Below are 20,545 nucleotides of genomic sequence, written 5' to 3' on the forward strand. Positions count from 1 at the left end.
TTTTGTATTATAAACTAATATTTGTAAGGCTAGAATGTCACAGATTTGATCTTTGTTGCACTTGAATTACCTCATGTTAAACAAAGTTGAAGTGCCATTGCTATCCCAAACAGTAACCCTCAGCTAGAGTGAAGATTCAGCTTGGTTCCTGCTTCTGTCATTTCCAGTGGCTTGATTGAGCAGTGAAGACCAAAACCAAAACCAAAACCAACTACACATGTAATTCCCCCCCCAAAAACACTACCTCCCTTTCAAGTTGCTGAATATCCCCCAGGTAGTCAAGATCTAGGATCACTGATGAATAATGAAAGCACTGGCTTTCAGAGCACTGCTCCTTCATCAGGTGATTGTGAAGTGTAAGATCATAAGACACAGAATTTATAGCAAACATTTACAGTGTGATGCAACTTAAATTATATATTGAAAAAGACATGGATTGTTTGTTAAGTCTCTCACCTTTTAGAATGGGCATGGTGGTTTCAATTCGTTCAAATGTAAATTCCAGAACCTTTCTTTAAAGTTGCATTCTCAAGTGAATTTTAACAATAGGTGCTATGTCAGCCCAGACAATGCATTGAAGGTGTGAGGCTGTCTGTGCGCCAATGTTCAGACTGATGCTATTTCTAAAAACGGGATTCACAGAACCTTACATGGATTCATGCAGATTTTTAGCAAATTAAAATGTAATTCTACAGGTACAAATTCACCCGACAAACTTGTGTGCGCGCGGGGGGTGAGTATCTGTGAGTGTGTGTGTGTGTATGTATAAGTCTGTGAAAGAGTGTTTGTGGTTGAGTACAAGAGAGAGCAAGAGAGAGAGAGAGAGATATATGACATGAACGCAAGGTTCCGGTTGAGGCCATCCCCATGGGTACTGAACTTGGCTATCAACCTCTGCTTGGTCACTTTGCGTTGCTGCCTGTCCCAAGTCCACCTTGGGGAACCTTGCAGTTGAAGGACATGGAATAATTTTTCGGCTCCTGGGATGTACTGGACAACGAATGGTATCCTGTCGGTTGCAGCCCGTGTGTGTCTCCTGAGGAGGTCATTACGGTTTCTCGCTATGGCACAGTGAGAAACTGTAATGACCTCCTCAGGAGACAGATACGAGCTGCAAATGATAGTGTACCCTTCATTGTCTAGTACTTCCCAGGAGCTGAAAAATTACACCATCTTCTTAGCAACAATTTAATGATGAGGATGTGCACCTCGCCAAGACCTTCCCACACCTCCACTTCTTGCCTTTAAACAACCACCAAACCTCAAACAGATCATAGTTCGCTGCAAACTGCCTGGCTTTCAGATGCAACCTTGTCACGGCAGACAGTGCAAGACGTGGGATAGCACCCACCATGTTTGCGGCCAACGTTGTGTATCTTATATGCTGCAGGCAAGGATCCCTGAGATATGGTACAATGGTGAGACTGAGCAGAGGCTACAGCAATGGATGAATGGACACCGCACAACCATTAACAAACAGGAGTGTTCCCTCTCAACGGTCCAGGACGTTCAACCTCAGACATTAGGTGACCATCCTCAAAAGGTGGTTTTTGGGGCAGGCAACAACACAAAGTGACCAAGCAGAGGCTGATAGCCAAGTTCGGGACCCATGGGGATGGCCTCAACTGGGACCCTGGGTTCATGTCGCACTACTGGTGACCCCACTGCATCTCTCTCTCTCATATGCTCACACAAACACACCCACACACACCCTCTCACAGACTTATACGCCTTTACACACTCACACATATACAAACTCTCACAGACAGTCATACCACAACTCCATCATCTCCCCCCACCACCGTCACCCGCGCCCCGTATACACAAGTTTGTGGGGTGAATTTGTAGTTGCAGAATTACATTTTATTTTGCTCAAAAACGGCATGAATTCATGTAAGATTCTGTAAATCCCTTTTTTAGAAATAGAATGAGTCTCAACATTGGGGCACAGACAGCCTCATACCTTCAATGCATTGTCTGGGCCGACATGGCACCTATTGTTAAAGTTCACTTGAGAATGTAACTATTAAAAAAAGTTCTGGGATTTACATTGAACGAACTTAAACCAACAAGGTTATTCTAAACAATGAGACTTTAAACAAACCAGGTCTTTTTCAATATATAACTTCAATTGCAACATACTGTAAACTTTTGCTATAAGTTGTGTGTCTTTACGATCCACACCCACTTGAAGGAGCAGTGCTCCAAAAGCTAGTGCTTCCAAATAAACCTGATAAACATCTCAGTCCAACACCGGCACCTGCAAATAATGAGCAATGGTAACTCAAGTAAAATACTGAGGATTATTGGTGTCAATGAGGTACGACACCAATAGCAGTTGAATTCCCTATGCAGAAAAGGAAAGTAGGGTGGCTGAAAAAAGCAAGAGCAATCAGTGATACATTAACCACTCTAAAATACAGTAGATACAATAGTATAAAACACAGAAGAACAGATGATAAAAGTTTATAGAAATTAGTGCTGACCACATCAATTCAGCCTGTTTCAGTATAACACCCTGGAAGGTTTTTACATGATAACCATTAGATGCTAAACAAAAAGTTCAAGCTAGTACTGCCAATTTCATAAACTGTGTGCTTTTACTTCTTTGCTTTAACTTTTCAATTCATTCCACAAGCTTGCTTTTACTCTTAATTATGCTTTTCTCCCGAAGACAAATTATTGCCTTAATTTCTAACAAATTACATTATTTGGCACTGAACATTACCTAATCATCCCAAGCGGTTAAACACTGTCCTGACTGGCAATGTTGTAGTTGTACCAGTCTCTACTATTTATTCCAATATTAACAAAATCATCTGAAAAATATATTGATGAGTCACACAATTGGTATTTAGCCTAATAAAATCAACAATTATTATTTGCTGCTTTTCCCTTGCCACCTCAATACATAAATGATTTATATCCATTTCATAACAAGTTGATAATATCAGATAAAAGATTGGGCAGGGTCAGGAGAAACACCTGGGAAACATGACTAAACTCAAGTGACACAAATCTGAATTGGGAGAATCAGAGAAATCTTATGCTACAGAAGGAGACCATTTGTCCCACTGCATCTGCATTGACTCTACTATCAAGTGCCAATTTCCTGCCTTTTCCCAAATAGTCCAATGCCCTCTTGAATGTCTCAATTGAACATGCCACAAATCACATTTCCAAGCAGTACCCTAACAACATCAAGTCACTTTAAACTTGTGCCCTCTCAGTCTTGATTCTTTTACAAGTGGAAACAGCTTTACCCTATCTACTCTGTCCAGGGGCTCATGCTTTTGAAAACATCTTTGCAAACACTTGGCCCCATATCCCCCGAACTTTTCCTATTCATTTACCATTCAGATGCTTTTTCAAAGCTGTAATTGTCCCTGCCACCACTACTTCCTCTGGCAGCTCATTCCATATACGCACGACCCTTTGCATGAAAAGGCTGCCCATTAAGTCCTTTTAAATTTTTTCCCCTCTCACTCTAAACCAATGCCCTCTAGTTCTGGACTCATCCACCCCAGGGAAAAGACCTTGTCTATGTACCCTATTCCATGCCAGTCATGATTTTATAAACTTCTAAGGTCACCCCTCAGCTCTGACGCTCCAGGGAAAACAGCCCCAGCCTATTCAGCCTCTCCCTCTCACTCAAATCCTCCAACTCTGGCAATATACTTGTAAATCTTTTTTGAACCTTTTCAAGTTTCACAACATTCCTCTGATTGGAGGGAGACCTAAACTGCACACAATAATCCACAAATAGCCCAACCAACATTCTGTAAAGCTGTAACATGACCTCCCAACTCCTATTCTCAATGCTCTGACCAATAAAGGAAAACATACAAATGCCTTCTTCACTATTCTATCGACCTGCGACTCCACTTTCAAGGAACTATGAACCTGCACTCCAAATCTCCTCTTAACTTTCTTCTCTCCAGAGTCCTGACTGTAACAGTACCAACAGTATCAATTAAATAGCAACAATCAAAATCAAAGTTGGTAATATTTTTTGTTTTACAAATAATCCATTCCACGACACTAAAATGCAAGAGTATATGAATAGATATGAACAGTTACTAAATTTGATCTCAACCTACTAGCACCAGTTTGTAATTGCACAATATTGAAATCATTCAGGTTATGTCGAATAATTGGATTGCTAGAAGGTATAAAGGGAAAAGAACAAAACAATGCATGAATAGTGAATGAAATTGTCTTACTTTTGTGCAGTTTAAGAATAGTATATGACATGGCTGTGAGAACTCGATCTCCTTCTAGCATGTAGATGTCCCATAGTCTCAATGTAAGGGTGAAGGGAGTCTGTGCCAAGGCAAATTAAAATAAAACAAGTGTATCAATATTCTTAGAAATGATTCAGGATTCACACAATGTTTCTAAAAATCTATTAGCTTGCTTTAGAACTGGCTATTTCCTTGTGCCAAACAGTGGTTAGAAGAAATTGCTTCAGTTAACAACTTTCTCACTTGCAACTAGATTAGAAAAAAAAATCAAGATCCTTTATAACAAGTAAGCAAACATTAGGAAAATCCATAGGTAAAGATATGAATATGACTAAAGTTATGGCATGATAAATGTAGGTGCTCAGACAGCTGGAAGGGATGATGTTTTAAAAATTGTTGATCTGACCAAAAGACAGAAATTGTCATTTCTACTGTTCCATCAGCCATATTAGTTATACCATCATTGTTAAGCAACCTGTATACCTTCCATAATACAAAGATTATTTCATCAATTAAATTTAAGTTTTCACAATTTAGATTAATTGATCTTATTCTCCTGCCTTTCTTAAAAAGTATATTCTTGATACATCAAACAGCAACTTAAAATATTTTAACCTAGTTTAGATTTTTTTGATTCCCTACTTTATACACTATGCTCCTTGAGTTTCACTAATACGTTAATTCCTCTTACATTTAAGTTCAATTTTGGTTTTCTTGCACTTTAATTTTTGCATGCAATTTTGTGTTAGCCAGAATTGAAGCTAGTACAAGAAATCAGGAGTTTGCAATATTTTAGTAAAACCTCTGGAGACTTGTAAATTACTATCCTGGAATAGGAGCAATCACAATTTTTGGATCTTCAACTATTATATAAGCTTAACAAGAAATTGAAAGTGGCAACAGTATGTTTCTGTTGCAACAACTGCAATGATTACAATTATTGCAAACTTAAGACAAACATTTTCAATCAATACAATAGTACTTGACCATTGCCTCTGTTAAGTTTATCTGTAAAAATGTAAGTGGCTTAATGTGCAAAATTACTGACCCTCCAGATGTATGTGTATTGCTCATTAATGAAGAGCAATTCTTGAAATTATGGATTGAAATGGATGAAAATAAAAGGCTCCCTTGGGATAAATTTGTTGTTCAGCTGATTAATTTAAGTGGAAATTCAATGACAGAAGTGCACTGCCCTGTATTTATTTGGTGGTTTAAACAATATTTCAGGTTTAAATATCATTTTATACATAACATTTTTAAAACAAAAGAAGCAGTGTACCACAACATATCTAGTTCAATCTAGTGTTTTATGCCCGTGTCACGGATTCATGACAAATCCAATCAGGTTTGCATATTTTAAATGTTGCAGTTGTAAGGAACAAACATATTCTCCCATGAGTCAAAAATAAGTGCGTGCACAAATAAAACAAGAACAATTTAATTAGAAGTTTTCTCTAAAAGAACTAAGCTCTGAAATACAGTCCTGCACTACTCTACCAAATATTCAATGAACTTAATACTACAGAAATTTGAAAGCACAAAATATGTACATTTATACTTAGGAAGTACTTTAAAAGTGTGCAATGCAACCTTGTATTAAGATGTCTACTTGTGGAACCAAGATGGACACTTGCATGGCTAAATTTGTTCAAGTTCATGAGTCAATGTCCACAACCTTTTGTATTTTATTTCTGACCAGCTGTTCATGATCTTCTCTCCAATAAAGATTTTCAAAACTTGAACCAACCTGGAAATCTTTAATTGCCCTTTTATAAAAATAGAAACAGTTTGCCTTTTTCTCGTCTCCAGAGAGTTCTCTAGTATTCAGTGAGTTCTGAAGATTTGTAACAGAGTTCCTCGAGTTTCCTTCCTTAGTTCTTGAAGAATCTTCAGATGCAATGTATGTGACCACCTAGGTTTATTTATCATCAGAAGAGATGGTTGTTCATCACCATACTGGTCATGTGAGGAGTGTCACAACTTGCCTCTTTAAAACCCTAGGGTTGTCTTTTCAGATTAAATATATTTGTATGTTCCACTCAATTCCCATTCAGTAAAAGGTGAAGCAAAAAAAATCAACATGCTATTGAAACATAGCCTTCCCTTATTAATTTAGAATCTTTATTTTAAAATGCTTCTGTAGTCCCACAGAAAAACATTTGTGTAAAGTATTTGGCTTACTAGGTCTAAACCATTCTTCAATAATGCAAAACTTCTAAAAATGCCAGAAAAACACAGGTAAAAAGAAAACTGGGTAATTAATTTAAACAAGAGAAGATCTGTGCAGTCTTATGTTCTGGTATCTGACATTATGAGGAGGAGCCACTTGATAGACAATTATTTTGGATTACAAAAATAAACAACAACTTAAGTAAGTGGAAATGGAATTGAAGAGTGTGTGAATTTTTACTCTAAGAAAACAAAACTATCTAAATTATTTACTTATTGTAGTTTATCATACTATTTTTTCACTTGCACTCATAAACTTGACTTAAAGACAGTCTTTTAAATGATTCTAATGTTAAGCTCTTGGATATAGGTGCACTGTTTAGAAATTCTGAATAGAAATACAAGCTTACCCATCAGCATAGATATTTTAGTAAACCTGTTCAGAGTTGTGATTATACACTTCTGGAGCAGGTGGGATTTGAGCTCAGCCCATCCTGTGAAATAATCCACAGGATTTCTGAAAAACTATATCACAGAGCTCATATACAATAGATGTTTACAAAAATGTAATCGAGGCAATTCTTCTATTTTCATATTCATTTAAAAGTCACTAGGAAGCAATTAGAACTTCGCATGAAAACTAGAGATGATATTACTGACAAGTATGTTTTACTCTGAATTAACTGGAAAGTTTCACGAAGATTGTGCTTTCAACTTTATATAAATTAATGTAGCATCAAGGACCCCTCGCAAAAGTAAAGTCCATGGGTATCAGAGGGCAAACTCTCCAGTAGGAGGAGTAATACCTGGCACATAGGAAGATGTTCATGGCTTTGTTCCTCCTACATGTCAATACTCCAAAGGGTCATGCCACTTACTTTCCTTTTGCTTTTGACCTCCCAAAATGCATCACCTCAGACTTTTCCACAATAAACTCCATCTACCATTTCTCAACCCAATTTTCTATCTCATCTAAATCCTGCTAAATTCTTTGACAACCTTCCTATCCACAAAGAACAATCTTCCTGCCATCTGCAAATTTACTAATCAGACGACTTACATTTTCATCCAAATCATTTATATATATGCAAACAACAGAGGTCCCAGCATGGATTCTTGTGGAACAACACTGGTCACAGACAACCGGTCAGAATAATATTTCCACAACAACCCTTATATGACCAAGCCAATTATGTTTTCAATTTACCAACTCACTGTGGATTCTATGTGACTTGATCTTCTGGACTAGCCTACCATGACGGACCTTGCCATATGCTTCAATAAAGTCCGTGTAGACAACATCCACTGCCCGAGCTTCAATCATCTTGATTATTTCCTCAAGAACAAATTCAATGTGTGAGACAAGACCTCCCCCACACAAAGCCATGCTGACTCTCTCTAATGAGCCCATTTCTTTCCAAATGCAAGAAAATCCTGTCCCTAAGAACCTTCTCCAATAATTCACTACCACTGTTGTAAAGCTCACTGGTCTATCCCTGTTGTCCTTATACAAAGGAACAACACTGACTATCCTCCAGTCTTTTGGGGCTTGCCAGTGGCTGAACAGGATAAAACTATCTCGGCCAAGGGCCCAGTAATTTCCTCCCTTGCCTTTATCAGTATCCTGGGATAGATCCCACCTACTCCTGGAGACTTATCTACCTTAATGTTTCTCACAACACCCTTTTTAATGTGGACATGTTCTGGAATATATCAACATCCCCCTGCCCAATGTTACCATCATCCATGTTGTTCTCTCTGGTGAGCACTGATGCCAAGTATTCATTAAAAGGACTTCACACACTTACTCTGGTTCCATGCATATTCCTTTTAAATTTAAATGGAACAATCCTTTCACTCGAAACTCTCTTACTGCTGATAGACATATTAAATATCTTGGGATTCTCCTTCATCCTACTTGCCAAGCACATTTCATGGTTCCTTTTAGCCCTCCTAATTCCTTGTTTAAGTTCTTTCCTGCTTCCTTTATATTCATTAATGGCCTTGTCTGATTTCAGTTTCCTAAACTTTACATGTGCCTCTCTTCTCTTTTTGACTAAACTTTCAAAACCTTTGATCTAAGTCCCTAAATCTTTCATTCTCACAAGAATGTGCTGGTCCTGAGTTCCCTTTTCCTTTAAGATTATCTTTCCTAAATGACGTATATCCTTGAATATTCAGTTCCCAGTCTTAGTTGTCTACTAATAACTTCTCTGTATTTGCAAATAAATAACATCCGTTTATATCCATTTAATTATTCAAAGGATTTGCCTTGTTGCAAGTGCTGATTACTTTCTGAAAGCATGTCATTCCTAACTATGTCCTTTGAACAATTTTCTGCATTCAAATCCTATTTGATGCTTGGCTTCATTTAATCAGTCTTCTAATTTTGTTCAGACCTTTTCTATTTCATTACCAGTTTTGCTTCCCAATTTTAGGTTTCTATCCCTGCCAAGCTAATTTAAACTCTCCCCAATAGCACAAGTAAATCTCTCTGCTAGATATTTTCTAATCAACCTGTTCAGAGATGTCATGACACACCTGTATGTTACTTCTTATCCTAAGGTTTAACCAATTCATCCTATACAGGCCCCTACGACCCCAGAACCATCACAAAGCCTCAGGAATTTGATACCCTCCCTCCTACACCAAATCCCCAGCTACAGATTCAATCACTCAACGCTGCTATCTATGCTCATGAACACATGGCACTGAGAGTAAATCTGATATTAGTGATTCTGAGATCCTGGTTTTTTAATCTCTTTATTATCTTCATTAAGTATAGCTAAGACTGCAAAACCTGACTTTTCTGGTATGAACTGGTGCCCTACCAATTCGGTCCTACATTCTATGGCTTTAAAAAACTGCCAAATCCTGACTACCTTCAGACTTCTAAAAACTAAATGTTACATGGGGACAGCACAGTGGTTCAGTGGGTAGCACTGCTGCCTCACAGCGCCAGGGACCCAGGTTCGATTCCTGCCTCAGGTGACTGTCTGTGGAGTTTCCACATTCTCCACGTCTGTGTGGGTTTCCTCCAGATGCTCCAGTTTCCTCCCACAATCCAAAGACATGCAGGTTAAGGTGAATTGGCCATGCTAAATTGCCCACAGTGTTCAGAGATGTGTAGGTTAGGTGCATTAGTCAGGGATAAATATAGGACAGTAGGGTAGGAGAATTGGTCTGGGTGGGTTACTCTTCGGAGAGTCGGTATGGACTTGTTGGGCTGAATGGCCTGTATCCTCACTGTAGGGATTCCATTATTCTATTCTATGGGCAGGGAGAATACAATCAACTTTACTAAGTTACATAGCAAATAAATTAAATTATTAAAAGAACAGTGATGCTGCATATATGTTGCAACTTGGAGATCAAAGAAAAAAGTGGACTGATTCTATTTGGTATGACAATCCCGCCAGAAATTAATGAGTACTAGACTCATTCAGACAGAAATTTGGCTGTTTAAACAAAGCACATGACTGTTATCAGAAATACTTGTTAGCATGCAAAACAAAAAGTTATGAGCCAAATTTAAAGACATTCTTCAAATGAGTCAGTGCAAGATGCCACACTGTTAAAATGCCACGGATAGCTTCTGTACAAAATATCATAAAATAAAATGTATTCAAACTGAATAGCTTTGACATTTTAAATGAAAGGTCAATTGTCTGCAAAATGCCTGACTATACTGCGTAAAACATATTCGCCTACCCCTGGTATTTCAACTTGATTTGTGGTCAATTATTCAATGAATTATAATTAACCATGGTTTTAGGTTACTAGCTTAAAGGAATGTTTCACTTGGACAGTATGGAAGCACTAAAACAAAGGTACAAATTCAGAATTATAAATTGTTAATCACCGTGGATTTAATTAGCTTTCAAATTTATTTTGCAATTAATTTGAAGTAGACAGTCTGGACTCTCCTGTGCTTCTTAACACACGTAATGGTTCCATTGTGAACATGCTTCATTCATATGCAGGTGCATGTGCATTAAAATTAATGCAAACCTTAAATGATATGTTTGTCCAGTTAATGGAATCAGTTGTTACTTTCTTCTGCTTGGCAGAAAAAAAAGCCAATGATGATCCACAAAATCAGATTTTCTAAAATCTGCCACTCTTGGCTAATTTATTTACCTTTATGTTGATTAAGTTTGTATTTTTTTCTCTTTTGATCACTTTTCAACTCAATTTTATACTTCCCTCAGGTTACCATTTGATGCACAAATGCTCTGGCATTCATTCACTTTTTCTTCAAGGAGATTCACTTAAAATTGACTTTTGCTCTTGTACCTTTTATCAAATACCTTTTCCTGTTTTAAATTTGTTAATTTTCCTGCTAATGAAAATAGAAACTTTTCCCTCATATGTGTATGCTCTTCAAAGATAATTTACGAACCCGTGTAGTGTGGCTATTACCTCAAAGTAAATCTTCAATGCTTGTTGAGTTCTACTATCTGAAACTGCAGTCTGATAGTTTCTTCATATACTGCATCATAGCCCAAGTCTAAGCTATTGGGTTGTAAAAAGAAGCCTGCGGGAAACAGTCAAATTAAAGCTGTGAAGGTGAAGAATTGGATCTTCAAACTGAAAATCTGAAGTACTATGGCACATCGGATTTCAGAAAACAGGTAACAATGCAGTGCCAACACAAATTATATATCATGCATGATTCTTGCTGGTTGCCAATATGACAAGTAATCAAACAATAAGACACGCCATACATAATTTTTTTGTTTAAAATATAAAGTGACGAGCACTATCATTTCCAATTGCTGCCATTAAACATCTATTAGAAATGTACGTGAACGTTAGAACTGGCATGCTTGATTGTTATGTCCCTTGGTACTTACCAAGGTTAAAAAGCTTTTTATCACTCATTGTAAGAAAATGTGTTAACTATAGAATCACCTGGACAAGGTACCATAACGTAAGTCATAAGGTGCCGTAACAAGAGCCAATCAAATGGAAGTGGCAGGAAATCTTTGACATCTTCTGGAAACGGTTCATATTTTATTCTCAGAGCCTGTCAGGTATGCCTAAGGTCAGAACTGATAGTGGGAAAAATTCTGGTAAAAGTTGACAGGCTGTCAAACCATGGACTTAAAAAAAATTGTAAGTTCTGGATAAAGTAAAAGGATGCACATTGTAAAATGGCAAGTTGCCCTACTTAATTAAAGAACTGAAGTCATGATGTCTGCAGTTATTTGAAGCGAAGGACATGAATTATTCCCAAATTAAGAAATAATTTGGAAATAAAAACGGAATTAATTTGCATTTCTTTCCAGGAAGAATCGTATGTGGCAGAATGCATTAGAAATGAGGGGAACTTAGTGAGATTCCGTTAAGGCACAGACAAGGCTGGTTGATGTTTGGAAAAACAGCTTGGAAACGGTGTCAGCTTTGGGTCTTGTATAACTGTAGTTTCTTAAGAAGTTGGAGATAAAGTTAGATCTACACTTACTGTAGAGTAAATGCTTGATCCAGCATCCATGACACATTCACTTCCGGACGATTCATTACCTAACTAGGTAACATCTTCAGTGGACTTTATGCAAAGCAATACTGAAACGTCCTGCTTTCTATTTTTATGTTTGGGTTTCTTTGGGTTGGTGATGTCATTTCCTCTGGTGATGTTATTTCCTGTGAAGTCACTTCCTGTTCCTTTTCTAAGAGGGTGGTCGATAGCGTTTAACTCGATGTGTTTGTTGATAGAGTTCTGGTTGGAATGCCATACTTATAGGAATTCTCGTGACCTTTCAGCTCAGTGACCAAACCTACATCCAAAACCTCAACCTGAGCTACAAATCTTCTTAAAACTCACTAAATCCATGACAGTTTTGCTACTGGGAACTGGCATTCAACACAAGATAAAGTTGGCAAAGATCAAAAATGGAAGCTAAAAGAAGAAATCTACCAGAGTTCTCTCAGTGAAAAACAAGTCATATTGTTTTATTGGGTGTTTTGCAAGTAATCAGGATGGTTGCAGGTTGAAATTATAGCAGTGTGCTATTGGAAACCAAAGATGTTTCTGGTATTTTAAGTCACTATATAAATGACAGAAAGAGAGGCCCATACTTCAGCTATGGAATCCACAGTCATGATGTTTTTTTTTTAAAATGTATTTTCATTTAGCCAAATACTAAACATAAGGGACCCATGAAATATTACACATTAGGGATCAGCTGGAACACTGAAATGAAACCAAATTAAATTCAAGACAGTTGTGATATATCTTTAGTATTGTTCAAAAAAAGAAATGTACAAATCTTAAAAGACTTTAGAAAGTAAGAAAACATTTGGGTGTAGGTAAACTAAATTGTGTAATTGACCTTAAAGCACAAGTCTTTGTAAGTATTGTGTTGAGCTTGCTTTAGTTAAATTTAATGCACAGGAAAAAAAATTATTTTTGTTTAAAAACGTGAAATCTTGTGACTTAGTTTCAAATTTCTTCGTTTATGCATTGACAGTCCCTAACATATTGAAACAATACAAAAATATACACAATTCAGCCAGTGACGAAGAAATCTTATGAGAAATGTTGTAACTTTGCTTTTAAAAAATCAAATTCTTTCTTTCCCCCAACTTTCTTTTTGAAAATGTATGATCTATGGACAGCAGAAGCTCATCAGCACATTACTCAGGGGCGATTCAATTCTGGTCTAGGCATATATTCCTAAGTAACCATCATTGTTAACTTCCATCCTTGTTTAATATTAATTCACAGTGAGGAATTATTTTAATGTTGAATTACTTTATACTGTAGAAGCTAGTACTCGGTGAACTTTGTAATATTCAGGGGACAGTCCCTGTACTGAGTCCCACTGCCAAATGCTCCAGTTGACTGTTCCAAAATATTAGATACGCTCAATACTCCCGAGAAACAAGAGTTGACTTACTGGGAAATTTCCAATTGGTTACTCAAAATAGTTCAGGGGTCACAGTTAGTTGATGACAATGACAACATAAGCCAAAAATAAGATCCATGCATTAAAAACTATTAAACTGTACTGCTGAATAGGCAACTGAATTACATCAAGTCTGTGTATCTGTGCAATTGCGGTCTCGGTGAGGAGTCAAAATAAATTGCATGTCTCTGTGCTGTTAAAATTCAGGACAAAGTTTGAGGAGTTAGTAGGCAGTTAAGTCCTGGAAGCTGTGGAGGCTCAGAAGTTATGTGCTACTTATATTTCAATGCAGCGTTGAGCAAAGGTGAAGAAAACCCCCAAGCAGTACTTGAGTTGTGCAACTGAGCCAGATGAAAGCTCAAGAAACAAACTCAAGTGGTACTGATTTGTTGAAACTTGCTGTTTGTAGAAATCTAGAGGATGCCCGTGAGTAATTGCTGGATTCTTACAATCTGAACTTCAGCAAAGTGTAGACCCAAGAAATAAAGGTGAAGCACCCGACAGTGCACAGTCAGTCATTCAGGCAGGCCACAACGATGAAGCAGCAGAGAGAATTTCTAGGCCAAGCTGCCAAAAAAAATTGGAATCCCTTGTGAAATGTTAATGGGATTTGACAGAGTACAGTATAACATTGGTGGGAGGCCGACGAAAAATGTGTTGGACCTGCTTTGATCACAATTGCTGTTTGATGTGTTCTGTAGGGTGTTCAATCATTATTTGTCAGTTACCAATATTTGCCTCATATTAAGTTTGGGATGTTAGAATACAAGTTATACCTTTCTTTGCAGAGTCTTTTTTTTGTCACTAACATTTACAGCTTTATTTGAGTAAGTATATTTGCAACAAGTTTGTTATTTAGTATTGTCTGAAGAAACCTGGCTAAATTGTTTCTAATACTGAATCAGACACTTGAAAACCAAGGTAATAGGGCTTTTCACTACATTTGTTAAATTTAAAATTTGTCGCGACCAGTGGAGGAGGGGGATCAAGAAGAAAACCTCCCACCTTGATCATAACAATACCTTCCAGAAGGAATTACTCAAGGACATTTGCACTGGCAATTCTGACCAATATTCCCATCTTTTACCAAAAGATCCTTGTAAGATTTTTTAACTTGGAAAACCTAGGACAATGTGACTTAGTCCAATATTCCACTGAGACAATCTGTAATTTCCTCAAGCTTTCTTGCCCATATAATTTTTAAATTATTGGGAAATGCATTAAGAAAAACTGTAGAAGGTTTGCATTTAGCAAAACACTCAAATGTCAGCTGTATTTACACATAATAAAAGTATTGTTAGATGATGTGGTGGCTATAATTCAAATGTCCACAGAACATCATCCAAAAGAGAGAGAATTGCATGTGTGAACAATTCAATTTTCAATACAATTCCTGGTTTGTGAGAGTCTCACATCCACAATTATGTGGACCAAGTATAAACTGGCTGCAACATTAATGCCATTTAAACAAATACTGTACATACCACAGTTAAATAAAGATGCCCCATCCACATGCCACCAGCCCCATACTTACACGGTCCAGAAAACACTGGAAGAACCACTTCATAGTATACAAAGTTGTAAACACATCCTGGGAATCCTGTTTTGTTAAATAAAAATAAAGCATTAATCCATCTTAAATTATTCCATCGCTTTTCATAAACAAGAAAGACATTACTTGCATATGTCATAAAGTCCTTTAACTTTAAAATAAATCAATGAATTTATTCCATTACCCCACTCAATTATTAGTGTACACAGTCCCTTACCATTTACACGTATCATTGTTCTGAATCAGGAAATAGTCTCAAAAAAGTAGTTAAGATTAAATTAAAGGTGACAAACTTTGATCCAATGAGAAATTATTCGGAAAAACGTGGAATTTCTCTCTCATTTTGTTCTATATCTGTTTTTACATCCTTACTTTCCTTCCAATGGGAAAATTAGTTCCGTCATTCTTGGCAAGCTGCCCGTTAATTACCATTAATCCATATTCTGCTGATACTGGAGAGCTTGCATCAGGACTCCATTTCCAGAAAGATCCAAACTTGCGGTTGGATCAATTTCTTACAGTGAGCATCCAAGTAAATAACTTGGATAAGACCATAAGACATAGGGGTGGAAGGAAGGCCATTTGGCCAATCAAGTCACTCCACCATTCAATCATGGCTGATGGGCACGTCAACACCACTCACCCGCACTCTCCCCGTATCCCTTAATTCCTTGTGAGATTAAGATTTTATCAATCTCTGCCTTGAAGGCATTTAACGTCCCGGCCTCCACTGCACTCCGTGGCAACGAATTCCACAGGCCCACTGCTATCTGGCTGAAAAAATGTCTCTTCATTTCTGTTCTAAATTGACCCCCTCTAATTCTAAGGTTGTGCCCATGGGTCCTGGTATCTCCGCCTGATGGAAACAATTTCCCAGTGTCCACCCTTTCCAAGCCACGCATTATCTTGTAAGTTTCTATTAGATCTCTCCATAACCTTCCAATGAATACAATCTCAGGGTCCTCAGCCGCTCATCGTATGTTAGGCCTACCATTCCAGGGATCATCCATGTGAACCTCCGCTGGACACGCTCCGGTGCCAGTATATCCTTCCTAAGGTGTGGGGCCCAAAACTGGACACAGTATTGTAAATGGGGCCTAACCAGAGCTCTATAAAGTCTCAGTAGCACATCACTGCTTTTGCATTGCAAGCCTCTTGAGATAAATGACAACATTATATTTGCTTCTTTAACCACGGACTCAACCAGCAAATCAACCTTTAGAAAATCCTGTACTAGCAATCCCAGACCCCTTTGTATTTATTAATTTTCTCATCATTTATAAAATAACCTATGCCTGTGTTCTAGAAAGTGTTTTGCAAAAGCTGGCTTATTAAAAAGTTAGTTGACAATAACCAATGTTACATTTGAAAAGTAACTTTAGCATCACTGCAAAGTGAATTCTAGTTTGTTGGGATGCTGAAATTGCACCTCAACTCTAAATGGAACTTCAAATGGTAATTAGATGCCAATGCTGCCAACTTCAAAATTTAGCCATTGGCAGAGAAGTTTAGGTGTGCAGGTTTTCTTTCTGGGCAATATTTTTGCAGGTACTTGAAAAGGAACTTGGCAATGCCTAGTTAGAAAGTAAAATGTTGTTATCAATTCAAGAGTGGCTGCTGCAATATAAATATAGCATAACAAGTCTTAAACCGAGGAAAGAGAACTACAGTAAAGTATATAGGAGAAAGTGAGGACTGCAGATGCTGGAGATCAGAGCTGAAAAATGTGTTGCTGGAAAAGCACAGCAGGTCAGGCAGCATCCAAGGAGCAGGAGAATCAAAGTTTTGGGCATAAGCCCTTCTTCAGGAATGAGGAAGGTGTGCCAAGCAGGCTAAGATAAAAGGTAGGGAGGATGGACTTGGGGGAGGGGCATTGGGAATGCGATAGGTGGAAGGAGGTTAAGGTGAGGGTGATAGGCCGGAGAGGGGGTGCAGACAGAGAGGTCGGGAAGAAGATTGCAGGTCAAGAAGGCTGAGTCCGAGGGCTGGGACTGAGATAAGGTGGGGAGAGGGGAAATGAGGAAGCTGAAGAAATCTGCATTCATCCCTTGTGCTTGGAGGGTTCCTAGGCGGAAGATGAGGCACTTTTCCTCCAGGCGTTGTGTTGCCATTGTCTGGCAATGGAGGCAGCCAAGGACCTGCATGTCCTTGGCAGAGTGGGAGGGGAAGTTAAAGTGTTCAGCCACAAGGTGGTTGGGTTGGTTGGTGCGGGTGTCCCAGAGGTGTTCTCTGAAATGTTCCGCAAGTAGGCGGCCTGTCTCCCCAATGTTGAGGAGGCCACATCGGGTGCAGCGGATGCAGTAAAAGATGAGTGTGGAGCTGCAGGTGAATTTGTGATGGATATGGAAGGATCCCTTGGGGCCTTGGAGGGAAGTGAGGGGGGAGGTGTGGGCGCGGGTTTTGCATTTCTTACGGTTGTAGTGGAAGGTGCGGGAGTGGAGGTTGGGTTGATGGTGGAGCTGACGAGGGAGTTGCGGAGGGAGTGGTCGTTTCGGAACGCTGATAGGGGAGGGGAGGGAAATATATCCTTGGTGGTGGGGTCTGTTTGGAGGTGGCGGAAATGACGAAGGATGATACGATGTATCTGGAGGTTGGTGGGGTGGTAGGTGAGGACCAGTGGGGTTCTGTCCTGGTAGCGATTGGAAGGGTGGGGTTCAAGGGCAGAGGAACGGGAAGTAGAGGAGATGCGGTGGAGAGCATCATCAACCACATCTGAGGGGAAATTGTGCTCTTTGAAAAAGAAGGAGCCATCTGGGTTGTTCGGTATTGGAATTGGTCCTTCTGGGAGCAGATGCGGCCGAGGCGAAGGAATTGGGAATATGGGATGGCATTTTTACAGGGGGCAGGGTGGGAGGAGGTGTAATCTAGGTAGCTGTGGGAGTTGGTCAGTTTATAGTAAATGTCCGTGTTGAGTCAGTTGCCCGAGATAGAAATGGAGAGGTCTCGGAAGGGGATGGAGGAGTCTGAGATGGTCCAGGTAAATTTGAGGTCAGGGTGGAAGGTGTTAGTAAAGTGGATGAACTGTTCAATCTCCTCGTGGGAGCACGAGGTAGTGCCAATACAGTCATCTATGTAGCAGAGGAAAAGGTGGGGGGTGGTGCCAGTGTAGGCTCGGAAGATGGACTGTTCCACATATCTGATGAAGAGGCAGGCATAGCTGGGGACAATGCGGGTGCCCATGGCTACTCCTTTGGTTTGGAGGAAGTGGGAGGATTGGAAAGAGAAGTTGTTCAGAGTGAGGACCAGTTCAGACGGTCGAAGGAGGGTGTCAGTGGAAGAGTACTGGTTGGGTTGGTGGGAAAGGAAGAAGCGGAGGGCTTTCAGGCCTTTGTGAGGGTGATGGAGGTGTATAGGGACTGGATGTCCATAGTGAAGATAAGGGGTTGGGGGCCAGGAAAGCGAAAATCATGGAGGAGGTGGTGGGCGTGGGTGGTGTCCCGAACGTAGGTGGGGAGTTCTTGGACTAAGGGGGACAGGACCGTGGCGAGGTATGCAGAGATGAGTTCAGTGGGGCAGGAGCAGGCTGAGACAATGGGTCGGCCGGGGCAGTCAGGTTTGTGGATTTTGCACAGGAGGCAGAAACGGGTGGTGCGGGGTTGTGGGACCATGAGGTTGGAGTAAAGTACATGTCTTATAACGTGTTTCTTCCCAGGCATCATCTGTCACTTCTTTTAAAACAAATTTGAAATCAAAGATATTTGGATGGAACTGAGAAATAAAAAAGGGATGATAACCTTATTGGAATTGAATTATACACCCCCTAATAGTCAGAGGGAAATTGAGAAACAAACTTGTAAGGAGATCTCAGCTATCTGTAAGAATAATAGGGTAGTTATGGTCAGGGATTTTAACTTTCCAAACATTGACTGGGACTGCCATAGTGTTAAGGGTTTAGATGGAGAGAAATTTGTTAAGTGTACACAAGAAAACGTTCTGATTCAGTATGTGGATGTACCTACTAGAGAAGGTGCAAAACTTGATCTACTCTTGGGAAATAAGGCAGGGCAGGTGACTGAGGTGTCAGTGGGTGAGCACTCTGGGGCCAGTGACCATAATTCTATTTGTTTTAAAATAGGGATGGAAAAGGATAGACCAAACCTAAAAGTTGAAGGTCTAAATTGGAGAAAGGCCAATTTTGATGGTATTAGGCAAGAACTTTCGAAAGCTGATTGGGGCAGGTGTTCGCAGGTGAAGGGACAGCTGGAAAATGGGAAGCCTTCAGAAATGAGATAATGACAATCCAGAGAAAGTATATTCCTGTCAGGGTGAAAGGGAAGGCTGGTAGGTATAGGGAATGCTGGATGACTAAAGAAATTGAGGGTTTGGTTCAGAAAAAGGAAGCATATGTCATGTATAGACAGGATAGATCGAGTGTATCCTTAGATGAGTATAAAGAAAGTAGGAGTAGACTTAAGAGGGAAATCAGGACAGCAAAACGGGGACATGAGATAGCTTTGGCAAATAGAATTAAAGAGAATCCAAAAGGTTTTTTCAAATATATGAAGGACAAAAGGTAACTAGGGAGAGAATAGGGCCCCTCAAAGATCAACAAGGCAGCCTTTGTGTGGAGCCACAGAAAATGGGGGAGGTACTAAATGAATATTTTGCATCAGTATTTACTGTGGAAAAGGATATAGAAGATATAGACTGTTGGGAAATAGATGGTGACATCTTGCAAAATGTCCAGATTACAGAGGAGGAAGTGCTGGATGTCTTGAAACGGTTAAAAGTGGGTAAATCCCCAGGTTAGATCTCATTGAATACAGGGAGATCTAGCCATTTAGATACAGAACTGGCTCAAAGGTAGAAGACAGAGGGTGGTGGTGGTGGAGGGTTGTTTTTCCAGACTGCAAGCCTGTGACCAATGGAGTGCCACAAAGATCCGTGCTGGGCCCTCTACTTTTTGTCATTTACATAAATGATTTGGATGCGAGCACAAGAGGTACAGTTAGTAAGTTTGCAGATGACACCAAATTGGAGGTATAGTGGATAGCGAAGAGGGTTACCGCAGATTATAACAGGATCTGGACCAGATGGACCAATGGGTTGAGAAGTGGGAGATGGAGTTTAATTCAGATAAATGCGAGGTACTGCATTTTGGGAAAGCAAATCTTAGCAGGACTTATATACTTAATGGTAAGGTCCCAGACAGTGTTGCTGAACAAAGAGACCTTGGAGTGCAGGTTCGTAGCTCCTTGAAAGTGGAGTCGCAAGTAGATAGGATAGTGAAGGCAGTGTTTGGTATGCTTTCCTTTATTGGTCAGAGAATTGGGAGGTCATGTTGCAGCTGTACAGGACATTGGTTACGCCACTGTTGGAATATTGTGTGCAACTCTGGTGTCCTTTCTATTGAAAAGATGTTGTGAAACTTGAAAGGGTTCAGAAAAGGTTTACAAGGATGTTGTCAGGGTTGGAGGATCTGAGCTACAGGGAAAGGCTGAACAGGCTGGGGCTGTTTTCCCTGGAGCGTCAGAGGCTGAGGCTCATAGAGGTTTACAAAATTATGAGGGGCATGGATAGGATAAATAGACAAAGTCTTTTTACTGGGGACGGGGAGTCCAGAACTAGAGGGCATAGGTTTAGGGTGAGAGGGGAAAGATATAAAAGAGACCTAAGGGGCAACTTTTTCACGCAGAGGGTGGTACGTGTATGGAATGAGCTGCCAG

The 20,545-nt window shown here is 39.5% G+C and overlaps 1 protein-coding gene across 4 annotated transcripts in view; it reads right to left on the reverse strand.

Moving 5' to 3' along the window:
- Positions 1-20,545, reverse strand: part of usp6nl (USP6 N-terminal like) — a 252,354-nt gene that overhangs the window by 28,212 nt on the left and 203,597 nt on the right. For all 4 annotated transcript variants that reach the window (XM_060842684.1, XM_060842686.1, XM_060842685.1 and 1 more), the window contains 2 exons: positions 14,862-14,927; positions 4,224-4,323 (listed from right to left, as the gene is read on the reverse strand). In XM_060842684.1, coding sequence (XP_060698667.1) covers positions 4,224-4,323; positions 14,862-14,927 — 166 coding nt within the window. The remainder of the gene's footprint in view (positions 1-4,223; positions 4,324-14,861; positions 14,928-20,545) is intronic.

The sequence above is a fragment of the Hemiscyllium ocellatum genome, chromosome 23 (assembly GCF_020745735.1).
Source record: "Hemiscyllium ocellatum isolate sHemOce1 chromosome 23, sHemOce1.pat.X.cur, whole genome shotgun sequence".
Classification (NCBI taxonomy): domain Eukaryota; kingdom Metazoa; phylum Chordata; class Chondrichthyes; order Orectolobiformes; family Hemiscylliidae; genus Hemiscyllium; species Hemiscyllium ocellatum.